Here is a 21,300-nt window from a genome sequence, read left to right on the forward strand (position 1 = left end):
GGAAATCAAACAGGGTCTAGGGTGCATAAAAGGGGATTATGGGACACAAACCTCTCCCTGTCGATGGAGGTCTTAGAAGACTTCCAAACCCAGAGAGGTGGTGGAAAGGGACCAACCTCCCAGCTAACCCCCCAGGCAGCAAGAAAGAACTCCCTGAAAACACACATCCACACACCTGCCCTCACACAGATCTGGAGTTCAATTTACACAGTCCTTGGATTAAGTTAGTGTGGCCACCGGTTAGCAGTACCGATGGCTCGTCGTGAAAGTATGTGACATTCTTGCTAGAGGCCTGCCCTCCCCAAGGATTCCCACAGATAACAATGCCACCAAACATGAGCTCACAATCAGGGCTACACAGCCCCAGGGGCCAGAAGTGGGAGACAGAAGAAACCACGGAGTAAACGGATGCCTAAAAATCCCAGATCATGGATACCTTAAGGACATCAGAGAAAATAAATGCATGAGCTGTTGGAAAAATAAGGCCTGGGATTGATTGAGAAAGCAGCCAGATACTATTGACAAAGGTGATCACGACTTACAAAAGAACCGAGTGAACGTTTAGAAATGAAAATATTCTCATTGAAATTTAAGACTTGGCAGATCAGATACTAGACACATGGGATCAGAACACTGGTGAAATGGAAAATGCACATAGATGGATGGCAGGAACTCTAGCCCAGAGAGATGGGCATGGGAGGAAGGAAAGCGGAGACAGGGAGGGGAGATCTGGGGTCGGAATCAAGTTTCAACAGGGGAGACAGGTGATAATTAAGGACCAAAATAGCGAAGTGGCGAGACTTGAGAAAATACTAGCTTACTAGGCAGGATAAATAAGAGTAAATCCATCTGTAGAAACATCATGCTGAAATCAAGGAAGATTAAAGAGCATGTGAAAGGGAGTGGAGGTGACCAGAAGGTGTCAAAGCAAGGACTGTCGGAGCCAGGCAAGACCCCCTCTGTGGACCCAGCTAAGCCTGCAGGCACCGGCACTCCCCTTGCTGTGCAGCAGTAAGTACTGTAACTGTCTGGTTCCAAGTGTGTCCCCAGCCAAGATACAGGGTCACCCAGATGGACAGACAAACACAGAAGAAATACACCACCAGCTGACTCCAGAAGACAAAGTTTCAAGAAAGTTTTCAAAATGAAAGTGGGTGATCTGGTAAGGAGAGTCCCAGACGCTAGAAGAAACATCGAGGAAAGAAATGTGTAAACTCAGAGGTTAACAGAAACACAAGAGGCAAATACGAGACACCAGTCATGTGTCAGGCATGTACCATACGGAAACAGGAGGGAGCAGTCCTGACCAGGAAACAAAATGATTGTGATTGACAGAGGACTACAGCCAGGGTTAGAAATAAGAATATGATTGAACTTAGAAACTTGTTTTGTAGAAGTTTGTCAGCATTAAATGGCTCATAGTGCACACATTAAGAACCTTGAGAATTGTCATTCTGAACTCTAGATCTGACATATTACCAATGTCTGTATTGATTAGGGCCCTAGCCTTCGGTACTGCCTCTTGTTCTTTTTTTTGTGGTGAATATTTCCACCTTGTCATTTTGTCCAGATAAGAGTATATGAAGGAGCAAGTAAAATGCTAAAAGGGTGGCAACAACCCCAGGAAAATATGCTTTAACCAAATCAGAAGAGATCCCAAGTCGTGAGGGGGGAGAAAGGGGATAAAAAGGAGGTTCAGAAAGAAAGAAAGAAAAGAAAAGAATTAAAAAAAGAAAATGAATAAAGAAAAGTATAAAAAAAGAAAAAAATATACATATAATTAGATAAACTAGTTAAAAAATGTTAAAAAAGAAAAGGGTAAAAGTTAAAAAAATTTTAGCAGAAGAAGAGAAAAAAATGAAAAAGAAAAAAAAAATTAAAAATTAACTGCAAGACTAAAGAATCACAGGGAGAAAGCCATGAATTCCGTGCTTTGCTTTCTCCTCCTCTGGAATTCTGCTGCTCTCCTTGGTATTGAAACTGCACTCCTTGGCTGGATTTCTTGTTGATCTTCTGGGGGAGGGACCTTTCAGAAAGTGGTAGTTTTTCTGTTTCTAGAAATGCTGTTCTTCTCTTCCATTTTCCAATGGATTTGCAGGTGTTTGCAATCTTTAGATAAGCTATCTAGCTGATCTCCTGATAGCTGAAGTAGTCTCAGCTGCTCCTTCTCCGCCATCTTGACTCCTCCTCCATAGTGCACACATTAGGGTTTCAAGTGTAAGCACTGAAGAATAGAAACAGTGTAATATTCAAATCCAAAGAGGGAGGGAAGGAAAAACAGGATTTTAGGAACAGTTAATTCAAAAGAAGGTAGGAGATAAAGTTAAAAAGGAAGAGGAAACAACGAGCAACAAAATAACGTAAGAATATTATGAGTAATGAGGCACAATAAATGTGACAAAAATAGCCATTTAAATGCAGATAGGTCATTTTGAATTAAAAATAAGTATATCTTGTTTGTACACCTAGAAATGTTGAAAGCAAAATCCTAAAACAACTTACCAAGCAAATGTGCACAGAAGTAATTTAAGTTTAAAAGCCTTTTTTTTTTTTTAAGATTTTATTTATTTGACAGGGAGGAAGGGTGCCTATGCCCATAAGTGGGGGGAAGGGCAGAGGGAGAGGCAGACTCCCTGCTGAATGGGGAGCCCAGCAACTTGGGGCTCATCAGAGGATCCTGAAATCATGCATGACCTGAGCCAAAGTCAGATGTTTAACCATCTGAGCCACCCAGGTGCCCCCAAATTTTGAAGTCTTAAGTAGTACGATTAGTATCACCATATCGTGATGCTTTTTAATTTCACCAAAAAACCCCTAATAATCCTAAACTCATATGTTTCTAACAAAAATGACTCAAAATGTATATATAAAATAATTGTCTGAATTGAAAGAAGGAATATACAAATCAGCCATTGTAAGAAGAGGTTTAGACATAAACCTTTTAGCAATTAGTACATCATGCGAATGACAATTATTAAGAATATGGAATTTTTTTTTTTAAGATTTTATTTATTTATTTGACAGAGAGAGAGAGATCACAAGCAGGCAGAGAGGCAGACAGAGAGAGAGGAAGGGAAGCAGGCTCCCTGCTGAGCAGAGAGCCCGATGCGGGACTCGATCCCAGGACCCTGGGATCATGACCTGAGCCGAAGGCAGAGGCTTAACCCACTGAGCCACCCAGGCGCCCCAAGAATATGGAATATTTTTATATGAAATCAACAGCTTGATTTGGTAGGCCCTGAAAAATACAGAAAATATAATTTTCTCAAGCACACATGGCACATTTTTGCAAAATGATTTTCTTAGTTTCATAAAGCAAAACCCAAAAAAATTTTACAGTAGTTGTTTTGGTATGGACAGTTTCTCTGGTTATAGGACATTTAGGTTAGAAATGAATAGCAGAGGGACAAAAATATAGAGGCATTTCAAAGCCACAAATGATTAGAAACAAGGAAATGAAGATGAAATTTTTCATAGGAAATATGGTTGCCTACCAGGAAAACCCAAGAGGATAGACAGAAATATTGCTGACATTAATGAGAATCTTGTAGGGCTAGCCACTAAATCTTAGAATAACTGAATTCCTACAAAAGCTTATTACCATAAGAAAATATCATGAAAACTACTGCAAAATCACGATGAAGACTGTAGATTCTGCAATAAAGATAACAGAAATATGCAGAACTTTTATGTTTTATTATGAGATTATAAGAAGATGTATCTAAATGGAGATATCACAGGACTGCCATGAGTGGGAAAAATCAGTATTTTCTTGATCCACTTAATTCCAATGCCAGTCATTTGCTGAGTGTTTGGGTTGGCGAGGCGCTGGGAAGATGGGCATGGGAAAGCAGTGGTCAGTGACAGTTCTGAAGGTGGAAGCAAGGACGGAAGACTGGCCCTCCAGGACTTGGAGTGTCATGGGACTGCAGGCTCTGAACCAAGGGCGTTTGCCAATGGGATCAGCGAAGGGAACAGCACAGCCCAAGAGCGAGCCCGGGAGCTTTCAAAACAGGGAACTCTGGGCAGTAATCATTCCGTGGTCCCCAGGCTCACTTTCTCCGGAAGAATTAGGAAACATGAAAGCGAACCCGGTGTTTGTTCCCTGCAACCTTTCCCAGAACGCAGGAGTCTTGGTGGCTGTGTTGCACCTGCGAAAAGGTGTTCTGCGAAACAACCAGAGAAAAAAGTGTCTCTAGAGCATTGGGAACTGAAGACTAAGAGGAAGTGGCCTTGGAAGTCGCATCACTGAGTGCTTGGAACCTATCGTGAGAGTCCTCACGCCGAGAGAGCAACACTCCCAGCCTTCGGGAAAGAGAAACATGGAGAGACAAGAAAAAACCTGAGACGTAACTAAATCCGGCGATTTCGAATGAGTCTGGTGACCCTGGCAATGAATCTCATCCTACATGAAGCGTGGGCATTTGGGAATGACCTGCACTGAGAAAGAATTCTCAGTTAAGAGCTGTTTAAAATTTCCTCAGGCTCAGGAAGCTACTTTGCAAACAACAGAATGAAAAAAGTCCTTAACTATGATATCTGCCTTAACACACAATTACCCGTTATGATTTTCCTTAGGTTTTTTTTTTTTTTTTTTTTTTTTGCAGGGTTCTCTGTGCTTTGTCATTGCTAAAAACAATTAAAGTGTAGCTTTTCACTACATTATAAATGTAGCTTTTAAATGGTTCTTTAAAATTCAGGGTTACTCAATGAATAACTAATACCCTTGCATTTTCCCTCTAAATGTTCTACCAAAATAGCAATGACAGGAATGAAAATGCTTATTTGTAACATTTCCTGATACTTAACACCAGGAATTAATTTTGCTGTGTTAGCCCCACATTTATAACAATGATTTTTCCAGACTGACTCCCCCCATGATCCATGCCACCTTCTGGCTTGTGACCGACCACCTGTCCCGGTCTCAACAAACCAGGTGTTCCGTGTTTGGGACGACCTTCCTGTGTGCTTCCACCCACAGAAATCGCAGGGCCTTACCCAGATAAAGCCCTGGAGTTTTGTTCCATCTGATTTTTGGAAACCATCTGATTCCAAAAAATAATGTTTCAGAAGCTTCAGGATATTTAGTTCAAATTTTTGATATCTTGCTAATTTGCTCCAGCAGTCACTTTGTTACATTTTTAAGGCAAAATAAAAATGCTAATAATTTTAAACTTCCTACCTCGAAAGAATATTTTTGATGCCTCAACAGAATTGGAATGATTAACTATTAATTGATGCAGGGCCTTTTTGAGGCTAAGCTATTAGGTTGAACCATTCAAAACTGCTGGTTGTTTTAACTTGCAAAAATGTCAGGTTCAGATGCTTCCATTTGTATACAGCAGAGCGAGTGGGGGTTTTATAATTGTTAGAAACTGAAACTTCCTAGGTTCTACACAGATGCAGCACACCTGAAGGAAATATTAGACAAACTATTATCTGTTCTAAATCCGAAGCACATATATAATTGAAGCAGGATGTAAAAACATGAGCAGCTCACAAGGTGCAGAAGAATCTTCTTTCTTTGCCCAGAGCAGTGGTTGGTGGCACAGCTAGCTTCCTACCAGGACCTCTGGCTCTAGTCCGGTGTTTGGTACATTGGAACCATAGATATTCAGTCCCAAATATTCACTTACGTGATTTTGTTATATTACAATTATATTTTCGTCATTGTCTATAATATCCATGAGATTCCTTGGGGACACTGATGGTGGTTCTTATGCCCACACCCCTGACACGCAGGACCTGGCAAGGAGTTGCTGTGCACCAAATGTAGGCTGAATGAACGGATAGTGACAGTCACGATGAGCTCTTCCCCCACATTACCCCATGTATTAATTTTAAGAGCACATTGTATCATACCTTCAGTTTGGTTTAATCAACCTCCTCCTTCTTTCTTTCTTTTTTAATGGATGGCATCAATACATAAGGAAATGCTTAGTAACCACGATAAGAATTTTGGAAAATTGAGATAAAAAAGAAAAATCTGGGAATTGAAAACCTAAATCTGTTGAGTTGGGCATTTTTTAGTTGTTGTTGTTTTGTTTTGTTTTTAATGAAGCCAGGCAGATCTTGCATGTGTAAATTTTTCATTTAAATCTCACAAATAAAAAAAAAGAAAAAAGAAAAAGAAAAGGAAATCTCACAAGGCGGCCATGTGGGAAAGGGCAGCGAGTTGCCTCATTGCAGGGAAATATAATCTCGTGCTCGCAGTGACAGTTATGATCTCAGTCCTGCCCGCTGTTATCTCCGTGGTCGCGCAGACGGACAGGGGCTCCAATCCGTGCATGACCTTACTAAGTACGTTACTCTGCCAGAGTTCAGATGAGCCTTTTGAGTTCCTCATTGTTACATATTTACAAATTTAGCTTATCACGTCTTGTGCTGCAGTAAAAGACTATTTGCTTCTTTTCTGGATGTCGTTCAGAATAACACTAAGGTGGTCATATTTGTTTTGTAGGACCAGTGACACAGTAGTCCTTTCCCACAAGGAGCACCTGCCAGTCACTCAGGTTGTGATGAGAGACACAGGTCGACCACATTCAGAAGCGGCTTATGTGCTGGGGCCTCTGCTTTGCTCGGGGGACAGTAAGTAGAGGCAAGATGAACTGTCTTGACCTCTGGAAATGCATGTCAGTGTTGTAGGAGACATGTAGCTGCCTGAATCTGTAAAAACACCATCTATGCTAATACTCTGCATCTCATTAGGAATGTGTTAACTTACAAAAGAAGAGTATATCGGCATTCTGCTTGAGAAAAAAATGAGGAATATTGTATTACCTTCAGAGTGTGTGTCCTCTGTGTAGTATTTGAGTCGGACTATCACTGTGAATGTTGGTGGGATGATCTGAAACACTGATCACCTAGTCAGCAAAATCTAGTGATTTGAAAATTAATTAATTGGAGTAAGTATTGGCTGAGTGCTGAGATGTCTAAAACTGGTAAGATACTGAGAAACGGGGTGCCGGAAACCATCACGTGCCTGTTCGTTGTCACGCTCTGACAGTTGCAAACCTCAGTGGTCCTGACTGTCCTCACTCCTCCCACTGCATGTGGATTTCTCTGGAGACTTCCCTCTCCCAAACTAACTGAAATAAAGCAGACCCACTCTGCCTTAATTTACTTCCTTCTAACCCTCTGGAATACGTTCTCTTCCAGGCTTCTTCTTTATCACTCCCTAAAAACTGCCTTTTCCAGGTATTAGTGAGACCTCAGCCTGGCTAACCCACACCTGCTCTCAGGTGGCATCGGATGGCATCGGACCTGACCTTGACCTCCTGTCCTCACTCACTCTGATTCACGTCTTTGTTCAGCTGCCAGCTTACCCACAAAAGTCTGGGTTTTCCCTCCTTCCTTCCCCGTGCCAGTGGCATTATCCTGTTGTGGTGGCCCCGGCCTGCGTCCTCAGCCCTCCCTCTCTACTCTCCAGTGGTGAGCTGTTCCCAACAGGCTGGTGGCTTTACATCCCACATTGAGGTCAATGATTCTGCCTTCGCTATACCCCAGGCCGTCCCCCTGCACTCCCACCCCTGCCACCCAGCTGCTTAGGCTGTACCTCTCTGCCTCAGTAGGCATTTCAGAACAGTTTATCCAAAAGAAGGAAAAAAAGTGTTTCCATGACAACCTTCCCAACTCAGGGCATGGCAACTCCATGCTTCCTTTCATTTCGATGGAAAATGTAACAGCCACTCATAACTTCTTTCCTCTCTTAACACACATTGGACTCATCCACAAATACAAATTGTATCGCTTTAAATTTCAAAACCGGATCCAGCACCCCCTCCCAGTGGCTTGACTCACCTGCTTGCTAAGCTGCTTCTGCCCACTTAGCGGAGATGCCACAGAATGGCCAGAGGGAAAAGTCAGGGCACATCAGTCCTCTGGCCCAGAGTCTCCAGTGGCACTCGTTTCAGAGCAGAGGCCAAAATTCAACATCTACCAAGGCTGTGGTGGCCAGCCGTTCCTGGGGCTGCATAGGAGATGTTGCCATGTGGAGATATCCTGGCATTTCTGAGCCTTGCCATTGAGAAAAAGGAAGTTCGTTACATCAGATGACAGAAATACTGAGAGGTGGATAGTCACAGTGTCAAGAACATACGAACACGCCTGGACGGACGACAGGACCAAGGCTTGTTCTTCCCACTCATGACCTTAGACCGCAGACCACACTCGGTGTCCAGATAGGACGAACTAAGCACACCCACCCCATCTCTCCAATGAGTGCCCCTATGAAACCGGGGCAGAACTCCTGGAAGACTTCTCTCAGGGCTCTAGGAAGCTAGGAGAGGCAAGGAGGAGAAACCAGGAGGCATCATTTACTTTTCCCTCTGGTATCTTTCAGTCAACCCAGACGTAGGCACTGGGTCAAAGACAGAGACGTTCCAAGAGAAGCCTTCGAACCCTGGCTAGAGGCCAGAACGGAAAGTTCCTAACTCTCAGGGAATGCAGGAATCCCAGTTCCCTCTTTTTCTATCCAGGCAGACCCATGATGATAGCAGCAAAAGCTGCACAGGGAATGCACAAGAGCCAGGACTTCAGAAGGGGACTTTTGCCCTGCATAGGGCAGCTGTGGCTCAGAGATGATGGGAACACTCCTCTTATTTTTGTTTTCTTCCTCCACTCACCCATTGCTTGGCAACGGACCAGGTACAGTTGCATAGGAGAGTATTACAGAGCAGTCTCAGTAGAGCCTGTTTTCCAGTTCCGTGACTGACAAGGGAGACCAGGGGACCAGGAAGTACCTGGAAGAGCAGCGGGAGGCAGCCATTCAGGAAAGCATGCTATATGCTGTTCATGAAGTCCGAGGCTCACCTTGGAACCACACATGCATGGATTTGGTCCTAACCGTAGACCCAAGAAGTTGAGAACTGAATGGAGAGTTGACCTCCCAAGACCCAGGCTGGTGCTGGGTCGTGCACAAGTGAGGCAGAGCTGAGTCGTGCTGCAAAGGCTTTGGAACCTGGACTGCCATTAGAGACAGCCCACAGAAGGCAGGTTGCAATGTGTGGCCAGATCCTAACTAGGCCAAGTGCCTGCAAAAAAACCTAAATAAATTCAAAACAAAAAATAAGATTTGTATATATGTATATATGTGTATATATGTATGTATACATAATATTCATGTACAAATGTAATCAGCATGCTCCACAATATTTAAACAAAGCCCAGAATTTATTAATATAATATTTAAAATAGCTAGGAAGTCATCCAAAATTACTTAGCACAAAGAATCTGAAAAATCTAAGCTGGCTTAGGAAAATATAGTCAACAGATACTAATGCAATTGTGACACAGTGGTTAGAATAAATTGATAAAGAGTTTAAAGCAACTATTACATAAGAACTCTAACAAGTGATCATAAACACTTTTGTAGCAAATAGAAAAAAAGAACATTTCACCAAAGAAATAGGATATCCAAAGAGCTAAATGAAAACTCGAGAACTGAAAAATATGAAACTGAAATAAAACATGTCCTGGGTGTTGGTGGGAATGTGAGTTGGTGCAGCCACTTTGGAGAACGGTGTGGAGATTCCTCAAGAAATTAAAAATAGAGCTTCCCTATGACCCTGCAATTGCACTACTGGGTATTTACCCCAAAGATACAGATGCAGTGAAAAGAAGGGCCATCTGTACCCCAATGTTTATAACAGCAATGGCCACGGTCACCAAACTGTGGAAAGAACCAAGATGCCCTTCAACAGACGAATGGATAAGGAAGATGTGGTCCATATACACTATAGAGTATTATGCCTACATCAGAAAGGATGAATACCCAACTTTTGTAGCAACATGGACGGGACTGGAAGAGATTATGCTGAGTGAAATAAGTCAAGCAGAGAGAGTCAATTATCATATGGTTTCACTTATTTGTGGAGCATAACAAATAGCATGGAGGACATGGGGAGTTAGAGAGGAGAAGGGAGTTGGGGGAAATTGGAAGGGGAGGTGAACCATGAGAGTCTATGGACTCTGAAAAACAATCTGAGGGTCTTGAAGGGCAAGGGGTGGGAGGTTGGGGGAACCAGGTGGTGGGTATTAGAGAGGGCAGGGACTGCATGGAGCACTGGGTGTGGTGCAAAAAACAAGGAATACTGTTATGCTGAAAATTAAAAAAAAAAAAGATGTCGTGGGTGGACCAAATAGTGGATCTGAGATGAGACAGTCAGTGGCCTTAATGATGGGAATGACTCATCTAATCAAAAGAAAGAAAAAAATCTAAAAATGAACAGGGCCTCAGGGAACTCCGAGTCAACAACAAAAGATCTAACATTCATGTAATTGAACATCCAGAAGCAGACCAGAATAGTGTGGTGCTGAAAAAAAAAAAAAAAATTGGAAAAAAAAAAAAGGCTGAAAATTGTCCAAGTTTGGCAAAAAGTTGAATGAACGTGAAACAGGATAAACTCAAATTCACCTCCAGACACACCATTATCAAACTCTGAAAACAAAGGCAATGGAGAATGTTTTAAAATCAACCAGAGAGAAGAGTAATGCATCATCTGTAGGTGAACTCCTACTCAAATGGCCGTGACTTTCTCATTAGAAATACGGAAGCCAGGAAGGAAGTGGCAAAACATTTCTCAAGGGATAAAAGTAAAGAATTGTCAGTCTGGAATTCCATATTCAGCAAAAACCTCCTTCAGGGATGAAGATAAAGAAATTCTCAGATGAAGGAAAGCTAAAAGCACTCCTTACCAGGAGATACTTCAAAAGATTTTCTAAAGGAAGACTCAGAAGGGAAATGATACCAGAAGGAAATTTGGGACCTCAGGGGTATAAAATCAGCATGAGAAATAGTAAATATCAGGGTACATATAATAGCTTATTCTCCTGTTGAGTTACTTTAAATATACCTGTGGTTGAAAGCAAAAAATACAACATTATTTCAAGGAGCTCTTAATTTGTACAGATGGCATACATTTGGCAGCATTAAATAAAGGGCACGCAGTAAACTGACAGAGTTGTTGGCCAGGTTTTGACATATGAGTCCAAGTGGTTAAAATGTAGATTCTGAGCAGACTCTGAAAAGGTAAGTGTATATATTGTCACTCCTAAAATAACCAACCAAGGAACTGCTACAGACAAACAAAAACAGAATACTAAAAAATGTTTAAACCCAAAGGAGATAGAGAAGAACAAAAAAGCATAAGGAAAAAATAACAGGAAAAAATAATAAAATGATAAAACTAAATTAAACTTGTCAACATTTATATTTAATATGAATGGTCTAAATAAACCAGTTAAAGGACAGATGATAATGATTCCATTATGTACATTGTACAAGAAACTCACTTCAAATATAATGATATCATAAGTTTAAAAAGTGGGGTAAGGAAAGATTACCTACACAAACACTAACTGAAAGAAAGCTGGAGATTCTGTATTAGAATTTTTGCTTGAAAGCATAGAAAATTAATAGATACAAAAAGCAATTAAGAAGACATAAGAATCTTAATAAGCTTCAAAATACATAAAGCAACAACTGACAGGATGCAAAAGGGAAGTAGGCAAAATCATAATTATAATTAGAGATTCCTATACTCCTCTCTCATTAATCTTTGGAACTAATGAGGGGGAAACAAGCAAAGTGTACATAAAACCTAATGTCACCACAAAGCAACAGAATTTAATTGACATTTATGGAGCACCCTACCAACAGTAAAATACACATTATTCTAAAATGCACATGGATACACCGTATTCTGTGTCACAAAACAAACTTGAGCACATATCAAATAAATCACACAAAAATACATGCCCTGACATGAATGAACTAAGCTAGAAACAAAGAACAGAGTGAGAAAGTCTTCAAACACTTAGAAGTTAAACACCAAACTGCTAAATATTAAATGAGTCAAGGAGGTCTCAACAGACATTATAAAATATATTGATCTGAATAAAAAAGAAAATACAACATATCAAAAATGGTGGGAGGCAGTTATGTCAGTGCTTGGAGAGACAGTAATAGTATTAAATGCTTGTATTATGAAAGAAAAAGGTCTCAACTCTGATGTAAGCTTTTACCATAAGAAATTAGAAAAAGAAGAAAAAATAATTCAAAATAGCAGAAGGAAGGAAATAGTAAAGATAAGAAGAGAAATCAGTTAAAGACAGAGATCTATAAAAAGAAAATATTTAGAAAAGAACAATAAAATAGATAACTCTCTAGCAAAACTGTTAGAGAGAAGAGAAATATTACCAACATGAGGAGTGAAAGTTGGAGTATCACTACAGACCCTATAGACATCAATAGGATAATAATGGCATACCACAAACAACTCTACACATGTCAGTTCTCCAATGTAGGTGAAACAGAATAATTCCTTGAGAACCACTAACTACTAAAACTCACTCAAGATAAATTGAACAACTAGTAGGGACCTAGAAGTATTGATAGAATTGAATCCAGTCAGAGATGACTTCATTGGTGAGTTCCACCAAAGAAGAAATAACACCATGTTTACACAATCTCTTTCAGCAAATAGCAGAGGAAATTCTTTCCAACATTTTATGAGGGCCCAACATTGCCCCGGTACCCAAAGTAGACAAAGAAAATGCAAAAAAAAAAAAAAAATTAAGACAGAGATAACTATAGACAGCATCATCACAGACACATATACAAAAATCCTCAACTACATTAGCAAAAAATCCAGGAACATTTAAAGAATAATACATCATCGCCAACTGGAGTTTACCCCAGGACACAAGGCTGACTGAGTGCAGCTGACCCTGGAACAACATGGGTCTGAACTAGGCAGGTCCACTTATGTGCAGATCTTTTTTTTTTTCACAAAATACAGTACCATCCTATAAATGTGTTTTCTCTTCCTTATGATTTACTTAATAATATTTTGTTTTCTCCAGCTCACTGTATTGTAAGAATACAGTATATAATACTATAACATGCAAAGTGTGTGTTAATCAAATGTTGATGCTTCTTGGTAAGGTGTCCAGTCAACCTGTTCATTAGGCTATTAGTAGTTAAGTTTTTGGAGGGTCCAGAGTTACATGTGAATGTCCAACTGTGCAAAGGTCAGTGCCCCAACCCCCTTGTTGTTCAAGGGTTGACCATATTTGGAAATCAATCAATGTCATCTACCATATTAACAGTTTAAAGAAGAACAATCACACCAGATGCTTTTTTTGCATCAATTGATATGAACACAATCATTTGAATTACTATGATTATATCACGAACTAACATGATATATTCATATCAGATATGACTCACAATAAAATTCTTAGCAAACTATGAATAACAGGGAACTTCTTTATCCTAATAAAGATTATCTATATACAGAACAGCTGGCAGCATGGTTACTGGTGAAAAACTGAATCCTTTCCCTGCAGGAGTGGGCACGAGATAAGGATATTCAATCTCACCGCTTCTGTTCTGTGACTTCAGTCGCACTGGACATCCTAGCCAGTGCAGCAACCAAGGAAGGAAGGAAGGTCATCTAGGTTGGAAAGCAAGAAAGAAAACACATGTGATTGGCAGACATGTTTAGAGCAGCTCTGTTTGTGAATGACCGAAGCTGGAAGCCACACTGACGTTCTCCAGTGACAAAGAAATGGTGGCCCGATCCACATGATGAAGGATGATAGAGCAGCAACAAGTCGTGGCAAAATGAATGCATCTCAAAGGCTTTCCACTGAGAGAAGCCAGTCTCAGAAAGTTACCTACAGTGTGACTCTGTTTATATGACACTTGGAAAAGGCACAACTGTAGATCACAAAGACCAGGGCTCATGGGCAGAGGAGGGTGTGACTGTAAGAACAGCCCGAGGGAGGAGGGGAGATGGAGCTGTCCTTTATCCTGATTTTGGTGGTGGTTATACAACCCTATGCGTGTATTAAAGTTCCTCTAACTGTACGTCCCCCCAAAGTCAATTTGACTTAATGGTAATCTATAAATGATATCGTCTTCTAAAAAATGCAGGGTATTTCCAGTGATTATCTGTCCACTCAGTTGCAGTCTTGCCCATCTTAATCCTTGAAACAGTCAGTATCTGGATATTCACATTGTGGCTGTATGTTTGGAAGAACCCCCAAGTGAAGGCTTGCATAGATAATGAGTGCATTTAATAATGATAATAATGGTAAAAAAAGGTAATAATGGTAAAAAAAATTGCTAGAAATACAAAATATGGTTGTTATTCTGTATCCTTGCTATTGTCACTATCTTTTTTTTTTTTTTTTTGGACACAGATTCATTTTGGAATTCCGCTTCCTTCAACACTGAGACCTCATACCTTCACTTCCCTACGTTCCGTGGAGAGCTCAGTGCTGATGTGTCTTTCTTTTTTAAGACGACAGCACCTTCTGGGGTGTTTATAGAGAACCTGGGGATCACAGACTTCATCAGGCTAGAGCTGCACGGTGCGTCACTCCTTGGGCAAAGCCACCAGGCCTCAGTATATAGCAGTAACCCTTCTGGGAACCTAATTCCCAAAGTACTGCTATGCTTTCTTCATAACTTGTATTCCTTTAGTACATACTAAAATTCTAATAACTTTTAAAAAAAGATTTATTTATTTGAGAGAGAGAGAGCAGGGTTGGGAGCGGGGAAGAGGCAGACAGAGTCTTAAGCAGACTCTACACTGAGCGTGGAGCCCAGTGCAGGGCTTGATCTCATGACTCTGAGATCACAACCTGAGCTCACACCAATAGTCAGACGCTTAACCAACCATACCACCCAGGAGCGCCTAAAGCTCCATTATTTTAAATCCTTATTTTTAATAGAGAGGAAAACAGTGATTCACAAAACACACAGCAGTCTGCCCAGTTCTGTGCTGCCCTAACTGTGTGTGCAGTAGGATCTATTAAACCAAACTCATCCGATAACTACTCCCTAAATTGCAGAATCATTTCATGTAATCGACTTGCCACATCATTCATGCATGTATGCAAGGCTCGGTTCCTTATTTCAAAATTTCACGGAGGGCTTTTTAAATGAAGTACATGAGAATTCCACCCACCTTGAAATAAATCCGCTGATATATAAGAAGGCAGGTCACAGGCCAGTTTCCCTCCGGTGGGGAAAGGTCTCTACTCCTTAAGGTTTAGCAAGATGAGCATTCTCTGATGAGGAATCGGGTAAAACAGCTTTGTTTTTCTTGCCCCAGGACACACATTTCTGTTGCCCTCCTCACCAGCTCAGAGTGACACTGGTCGGCAGCAGTGTCACCGTCCGCTTTCATAACGAGCGTGTCGTGCCGCTGACCTCCTGTCTCTCGAGACCGAATTTCCTCCCTGCGGAATGAACCGAGCTACTCTCCTCTCTGTGTTTGCAGCTCCTACAGAAGTGACCTTTTCCTTCGATGTGGGGAACGGGCGATGTGAGGTCACCGTGCGGTCTCCCACTCCCTTTAACGACAACCGGTGGCACCACGTGAGGGCTGAGAGGAACGTGAAGGAGGCGACCCTTCAAGTGGACCAGCTCCCCAGCAAGACCCAAGCTGCGCCCGCGGACGGCCATGCCCGCCTGCAGCTCAACAGCCAGCTCTTTGTGGGTGAGTGTGGCTGCCCTCTGGCTGGGCTGCGCTGGTGGACACAGAGAAGAGTCGAGCCATCCAGCCATGATGGCAGCAGGTGCACGCGGCTCCTGTTGGCACCATGGACCGAGAGGTCCAGCAAGAGTCGGGCTCTCTTTCCTCAGATGATTGTTAATACAGTTTCCATAGGGTGTTGTTCAGGATCATGGTTTCCATAGATTTCCCAGGTCATGGATGAGATAATGGAGGTCCAGAGAGAGTGAGTGATGTAGTCTAGAAACTGAAATAGAAGAGAAACCCGGTCCCCAGTGGGTGGATTCCCAGGCTGGACCTCAACAGTATTGATGACCTGTGTTTGCTTTAGTGACTTCTTATCAATGCTATTTATAAAACGGTTAGCAAATTTCATCCAGAACTCCCGGCTTCAATCTCTCAGTGCAGTCAGGGAATCTGACATGTGACTGTGCCCGAGTTCTCCCGTGTCCCCTCTAACACAGACTGCAGGAGGACTCACGTGGCTGTGTCAGCCTCCTTGCAGACACCAGGTTCAGAACCAGTCTGGTTCCATTCTTGCTGCTGGTGCTTCAGGGATGAAAGCTCTGGGTAGTAGAAGTCTTCCTTTTCATGTACTCGCTTACTTTTTTTAAGACTTTTTTTCTTTTTCTCAAAGGGAGAGGTAAGTTTTGCTACGTTACTTTTCAGACAACTCTACTTTAATTTGGAAAGCAAGCAAATCAACGAGGTAGCACTTCCTTCGTCATTTCTCATGTGTTTTCAAGTAAATAAGGAGCTTGTCCAATTAGGAACTAATCTAAATCACAGATTAGCCTGCAGTCTGCTTTGCCAGAGGACACCTACAGCTTCTGGGGGCTGTGCTATGCAGGGAGGTGTGTGTGTGTGTGTGTGTGTGTACAACCCATGACACAGAAAACTCCAAGGCCCCCAGACTGGAGATTAGGCTCGTGTAGGCATGATAGAGAGAGCTACTCAGTGTTCTGTGACTGTTACCCTCCTGACCTCAGAGCCAGCAGGCTGGAGCGAGGCAGGCTTGAGCCTGGGTATTATTATTATTATTTTAATATTTTATTTATTTATTTGACACAGAGAGAGAGAGAGAGAAATCACAAGTAGGCAGAGAGGCAGGCAGAGGGGGACAGAAAGCAGGCCCCCTGCTGAGCAGAGAGCCTGATGCGGGGCTCAGTCCCCGGATTCTGGGATCATGACCTGAGCTGAAGGCAGAGGCTTAACCCACTGAGCCACCCAGGTGCCCTGAGCCTGGGTTTTAATGTTACCCTAATTTCTTTCTTTGCCTGCTCCTCAATTCCTTTTTAATGGCATTGTTAATGGAAGCATTTCTAAGAAAGGATGGTATTACATATATAATTTGTTATTATATATAATATATGTATTATATTATATATAACAAGTATATAATAAATATGTAACAAAATATATATGATCAATGCATATACAAATTATAATGTATATTACATATTAACCCTATACAATGTATATGTATTTGCATGTTACAAATTTGTAATATATATTATATTGCAAAGATTTTCAACTATCTAATTTTATTGTGCCCATCACAGTTTATACACTTAAACTTTAAAAAGGAGAGATGGTCTTTTTTTTTTTTTAATGAAGGAACCGACTTAAAAATGTACAAATCTTTCTAAATAGAACTTGAAGAAGTACTTTTTAGAATAAATATTTACGAAGCTCAACTTCAAAAATATTTCCATCTGTGGTTTACTCGATATTGTTTGATGATTCTTAGTATGAGATCACAGCCTAGGTTTTCAAAATTGCATGTGTTTGTAAAGCTTCTGGTGGGTCCCTTTTCTGACGTGATCAGTCAGCCCGCAGTTGGACCTGGGGTGGAAATGCCACTGAGACCCCCAGGGCATAGCTGTAGTTGTTTTCCTTGTAGGCGGGACGGCCACCAGACAGAGAGGCTTCCTGGGGTGCATTCGGTCGCTGCGGTTGAACGGGTTGGCCCTGGACCTGGAAGAAAGGGCCACAATGACACCAGGCGTGGACCCAGGCTGCCCAGGACACTGCAGTAGCTATGGACACCTGTGCCGCAATGGAGGGAGATGTAGGGAGAGACCCAGGGGCATCATCTGCGACTGTGCCTTCTCTGCATATGACGGGCCATTCTGCGAGAGCGGTGAGTGTCTCCCTGAGCAGGAGACAAGTTCTGGAGCAGGATGGGGGGAGGGAGGCACCCCATTTGGCTGTTTGCCTCGTGTTTCTGGCATTTTACCTTTTCTCTATGAAAGGATAAGGCAGTACTCTGTGATCAGCTAAACGAGTTGTTTCTCTCCCAAATTTGCCCATTTATGATTCTGTTCTTGAGAAGCTGGTGATGACTTCTGTTGGATTCAGAATCATTCACGCAACACTGAGACAGACAATAACTCTAAGTGTATGTTTACACTCGGCATTTAATGCTGTGTAACTCTGAGATGAAACATTTTGTGGGCCATAATAAAATACTGTTACTTGGTTTGATGTCATGTGAATATATACAGGGATAAGTTGTCTTTTTATCCATACTTGATTACCTTTTTAATCAGAAATATTTCTGAATTAAAAAAACAACAACAACAAAGCGTGACATTCTTATGTTCTCTCTTGAAAGACTAGGGGTTAGAGATAGTGTGTAAATACATGTAGAAAAGAGCCTCGCCTTGACTTTGTGCTAACATAACAAAAATGAGTGTCATTCCAGAAATTTCTGCGTATTTTGGAACTGGTTCGTCCGTTATCTACGACTTTCAGGAACATTCTAACTACACTTCCAGCAAGAACTCAAGCTCCTTTGCAGCTTTACTTCATGAGGGTCTGACACTGGCTGGAGAAGTGGCCACACTGAGCTTCCGGACCACAGGGATGCCCAGCTTACTCCTCTACGTGAGCTCCTTCTACGAGGAGTACCTGTCTGTGATCCTCGCCCCCAATGGTGAGTGTTGAGTCTGTAAGAACGAGGAGGCTGAATTAAAAAATAAGGACCACAATGAGGGGGACCCTTTAGGTGTTTAACTACGAAAAGGAAACACAATTGCATGGCTTGCCATGCTTGTTACACTTGTTCATGATAACCCTCAAATGTTTATCACTAAAGTTCACATTTCCATGATTACATTTAAGATACATTTTCCCCATGCAAGTTTGATCATTTTAGGTATTTGATGTGCCTCTAGGCTTCTTGCTATTCTGGGAAGTCTTTCCTTCTGTATGTGAATAAATTAGTTCTGCAATTCACTTTGAAACAAGATAGTTCACTTTGTACATGGAAAATATTTCCTCCTCCTTCTTAGCAAAGTAAAGAAATATATTAAACTATCTAAAATCCACTATTTCTATGCATCACATGAATAGGATTGTTCTTTACTCATTGGTGGCTGGGAAGCCATTCATGGCAATATCTACATATGAAGAGAAGTGGGATGAGAGGTACCCAACTCATGGCCACCGAGTCTTTCCAAGACTGTTGCAGATGGAGCATTAGCCCAAGCTGTAACCTTGCTTCACAGAGCGAAAGGGCAGAGACCTACTTTCTGGAAGATCTGCTCCAGGCAGTATGAGGTCATGGGGCAGTGGGCATCCCTGTGAAGGACATCAGGAGATTTAGATGTCATAGCAAATCATTGGTCTTTCTTCTGTTTCTTGGTTATGGCAGAAACATTAGGGAAAAAATTCTAGTTGTGCAAAAAAAATTCATTATGCAAATGCCAGCAATACATTAAAATGCATTAAAATAAGTCACATTAAAAGAAGTGATGCTTATAGAGACTGAATGTTAATGCAATATTGCTTGAGGTTTTACCATTAAATGCTTTGAATACCACATGAATAATTAACTTTGAGCCTAGCTCCGAGTTCCCATATGCTTAACTTAGAATTTTTTCCTTTTGTTAAGGAAAATGGAAGAACTTGGGAAAAGACCATTTGGGCTTGACTTTTCAAATAGTGCAATCGGATTCTGAATTCAGCCCTGGAAGAGCACATAAATGATCACTCTTCCAGGAATAGAGACTCTCGGTGTCCTTAAGCAAATGCTCAATAAATTCAAATTATAGGAAATAAACAAAAACAAAGTGTGCTTTATAACCTGTATTGATGGTTTTTATAAAATTCCATTTTAGTTAAAAATGTCATTTTTTTGGCTTGTTTAGGAAGTTTGCAGATCAGGTATAAGCTGGACAGGCACCAAGAACCTGACGTTTTTAACTTTGGTTTTAAAAACTTCGCCGATGGGCGGCTTCACCAGGTGACGATTCACAGAGAAGAGGTGGTGGTCTCTGTGGAGGTAAGGGGTAGATTCACAGCAGCAAGAGTAACCAAACTTGTGGCATTCACTGTATGACCTCCAGCAAGGATTTGAGAATAAATCCTAGTAAAAGAGATACACATTCAGCAGTCTTCCCAGAAAGTCCTGGGGACAGAAAACATAGTCAAAGTGTTTGCTTCAGCAAAGTCATTTGTTTGTTTAGCAAGAGGCTGACGTGGTTCTTGTTAATATTTGACTGTGAAAATGCCAAGCTGTCCTCCTCCATAGGGGAATGTTGCCCAGTTTCTCCCAGTGATTACTGGAGACATTCTGATGAGAAAGAGAGCCTATATCCATCTGACTACAAAAGAGCAAAAGCAGCAGAAATGTTAACACAAGGGGAAAAGCAAGATTTTGCTTAAAGTGGGAATACATTTTTTAAAAGCTTCAGTGTTTCAATTATTCATTGTCACTAGGTTTTGAAGAATAACCTTTATATATTGAATCTGTGCCAGTAATACTTTTTTGGCTTGTGTTACTAATTTCTGTTTGAAATAAGTAAAAGCTTTAAGGTTTGAAATAGCTTATTGCAATTCTTTGTGGATCATACCAATTACAGATCCCTAAACCATGAAGACAAATAAAGGGAAAAGAATAGGCAATGGGGTCGTGTGAAATCCAAGGTATTAAAACAATTGCTATGAAACCATTTCACCTTTGTGACAGCTGAACGTATGGCTCGTTCTTACTGTTTTCCTTGGTCTCCCTCAGACCCCCATGCTCTCATCACCAAAATTACTCGCCATTTTGATGTTTGCTATTTAATAGGTTGACCAGAGTGCAAGGAGACAAGTCGTCCTGTCATCAGGGGCAGAATTCAATGCTGTCAAATCCCTTATGTTGGGGACAATTTTAGGTAAGTGTCAGAAAGAACATCGTCCCCACTCCTCCAAACCCCGACATGGATCAGAAGTGTCAAGTTGCAAACAGGAGAAGGGTTCATGAGGCTGAAAGAAGCTCCTTGTCATATTCACGGTTTCCTAGCAAGTGACAATCAAGGTAGAAGTGGCCCTTTTGTCCCAGTGTGCCTGTAATCACCAGTGAGGGCTGTCTGCTAGGTGAGCCACAGTGACCCCTGAGAAGTGTCAGGGGTCTCCTCACGTGCCCTCTCACTTGGCAATCAAGCTGAATGAAACTTGGTATTTTTATAACAATTGAGGAAAGGCGAAATCAAAGCAGGTGTCATGTTCACAGATTGTATATTAATCAGGAGTCAAATGCAGAAATCACCCAGTGATAAATATAGATTTACATTTACAAGGAGAAAGGACTTACATTTTCTTTGAAGCAAGTGAGTACATGTTGGGCAGTAGGCTGGGCCCTGCTCTTAGATGTGTTCAGTGCTCCCAGCTATCCCTGGAAGGTCAGGATCTGAAGACCCCCCATACCCTTTAGGGCTGTGAGTTATTCTTCATAAAAGTAGCAGAGTAAAAGCATACCAGACTACTTAAGCATCAAATTGTT

General features: G+C 41.5%; 1 protein-coding gene across 3 annotated transcripts in view; it reads left to right on the forward strand.

The window, feature by feature from the left end:
* LOC116570531 (contactin-associated protein-like 3) overlaps positions 1–21,300 on the forward strand; it is a 163,156-nt gene that overhangs the window by 126,163 nt on the left and 15,693 nt on the right. For all 3 annotated transcript variants that reach the window (XM_032307716.1, XM_032307718.1, XM_032307719.1), the window contains 7 exons: positions 6,461–6,588; positions 14,209–14,379; positions 15,294–15,512; positions 17,431–17,670; positions 18,235–18,465; positions 19,682–19,815; positions 20,605–20,692. In XM_032307716.1, coding sequence (XP_032163607.1) covers positions 6,461–6,588; positions 14,209–14,379; positions 15,294–15,512; positions 17,431–17,670; positions 18,235–18,465; positions 19,682–19,815; positions 20,605–20,692 — 1,211 coding nt within the window. The remainder of the gene's footprint in view (positions 1–6,460; positions 6,589–14,208; positions 14,380–15,293; positions 15,513–17,430; positions 17,671–18,234; positions 18,466–19,681; positions 19,816–20,604; positions 20,693–21,300) is intronic.

The sequence above is a fragment of the Mustela erminea genome, chromosome 12 (assembly GCF_009829155.1).
Source record: "Mustela erminea isolate mMusErm1 chromosome 12, mMusErm1.Pri, whole genome shotgun sequence".
Lineage (NCBI taxonomy): Eukaryota > Metazoa > Chordata > Mammalia > Carnivora > Mustelidae > Mustela > Mustela erminea.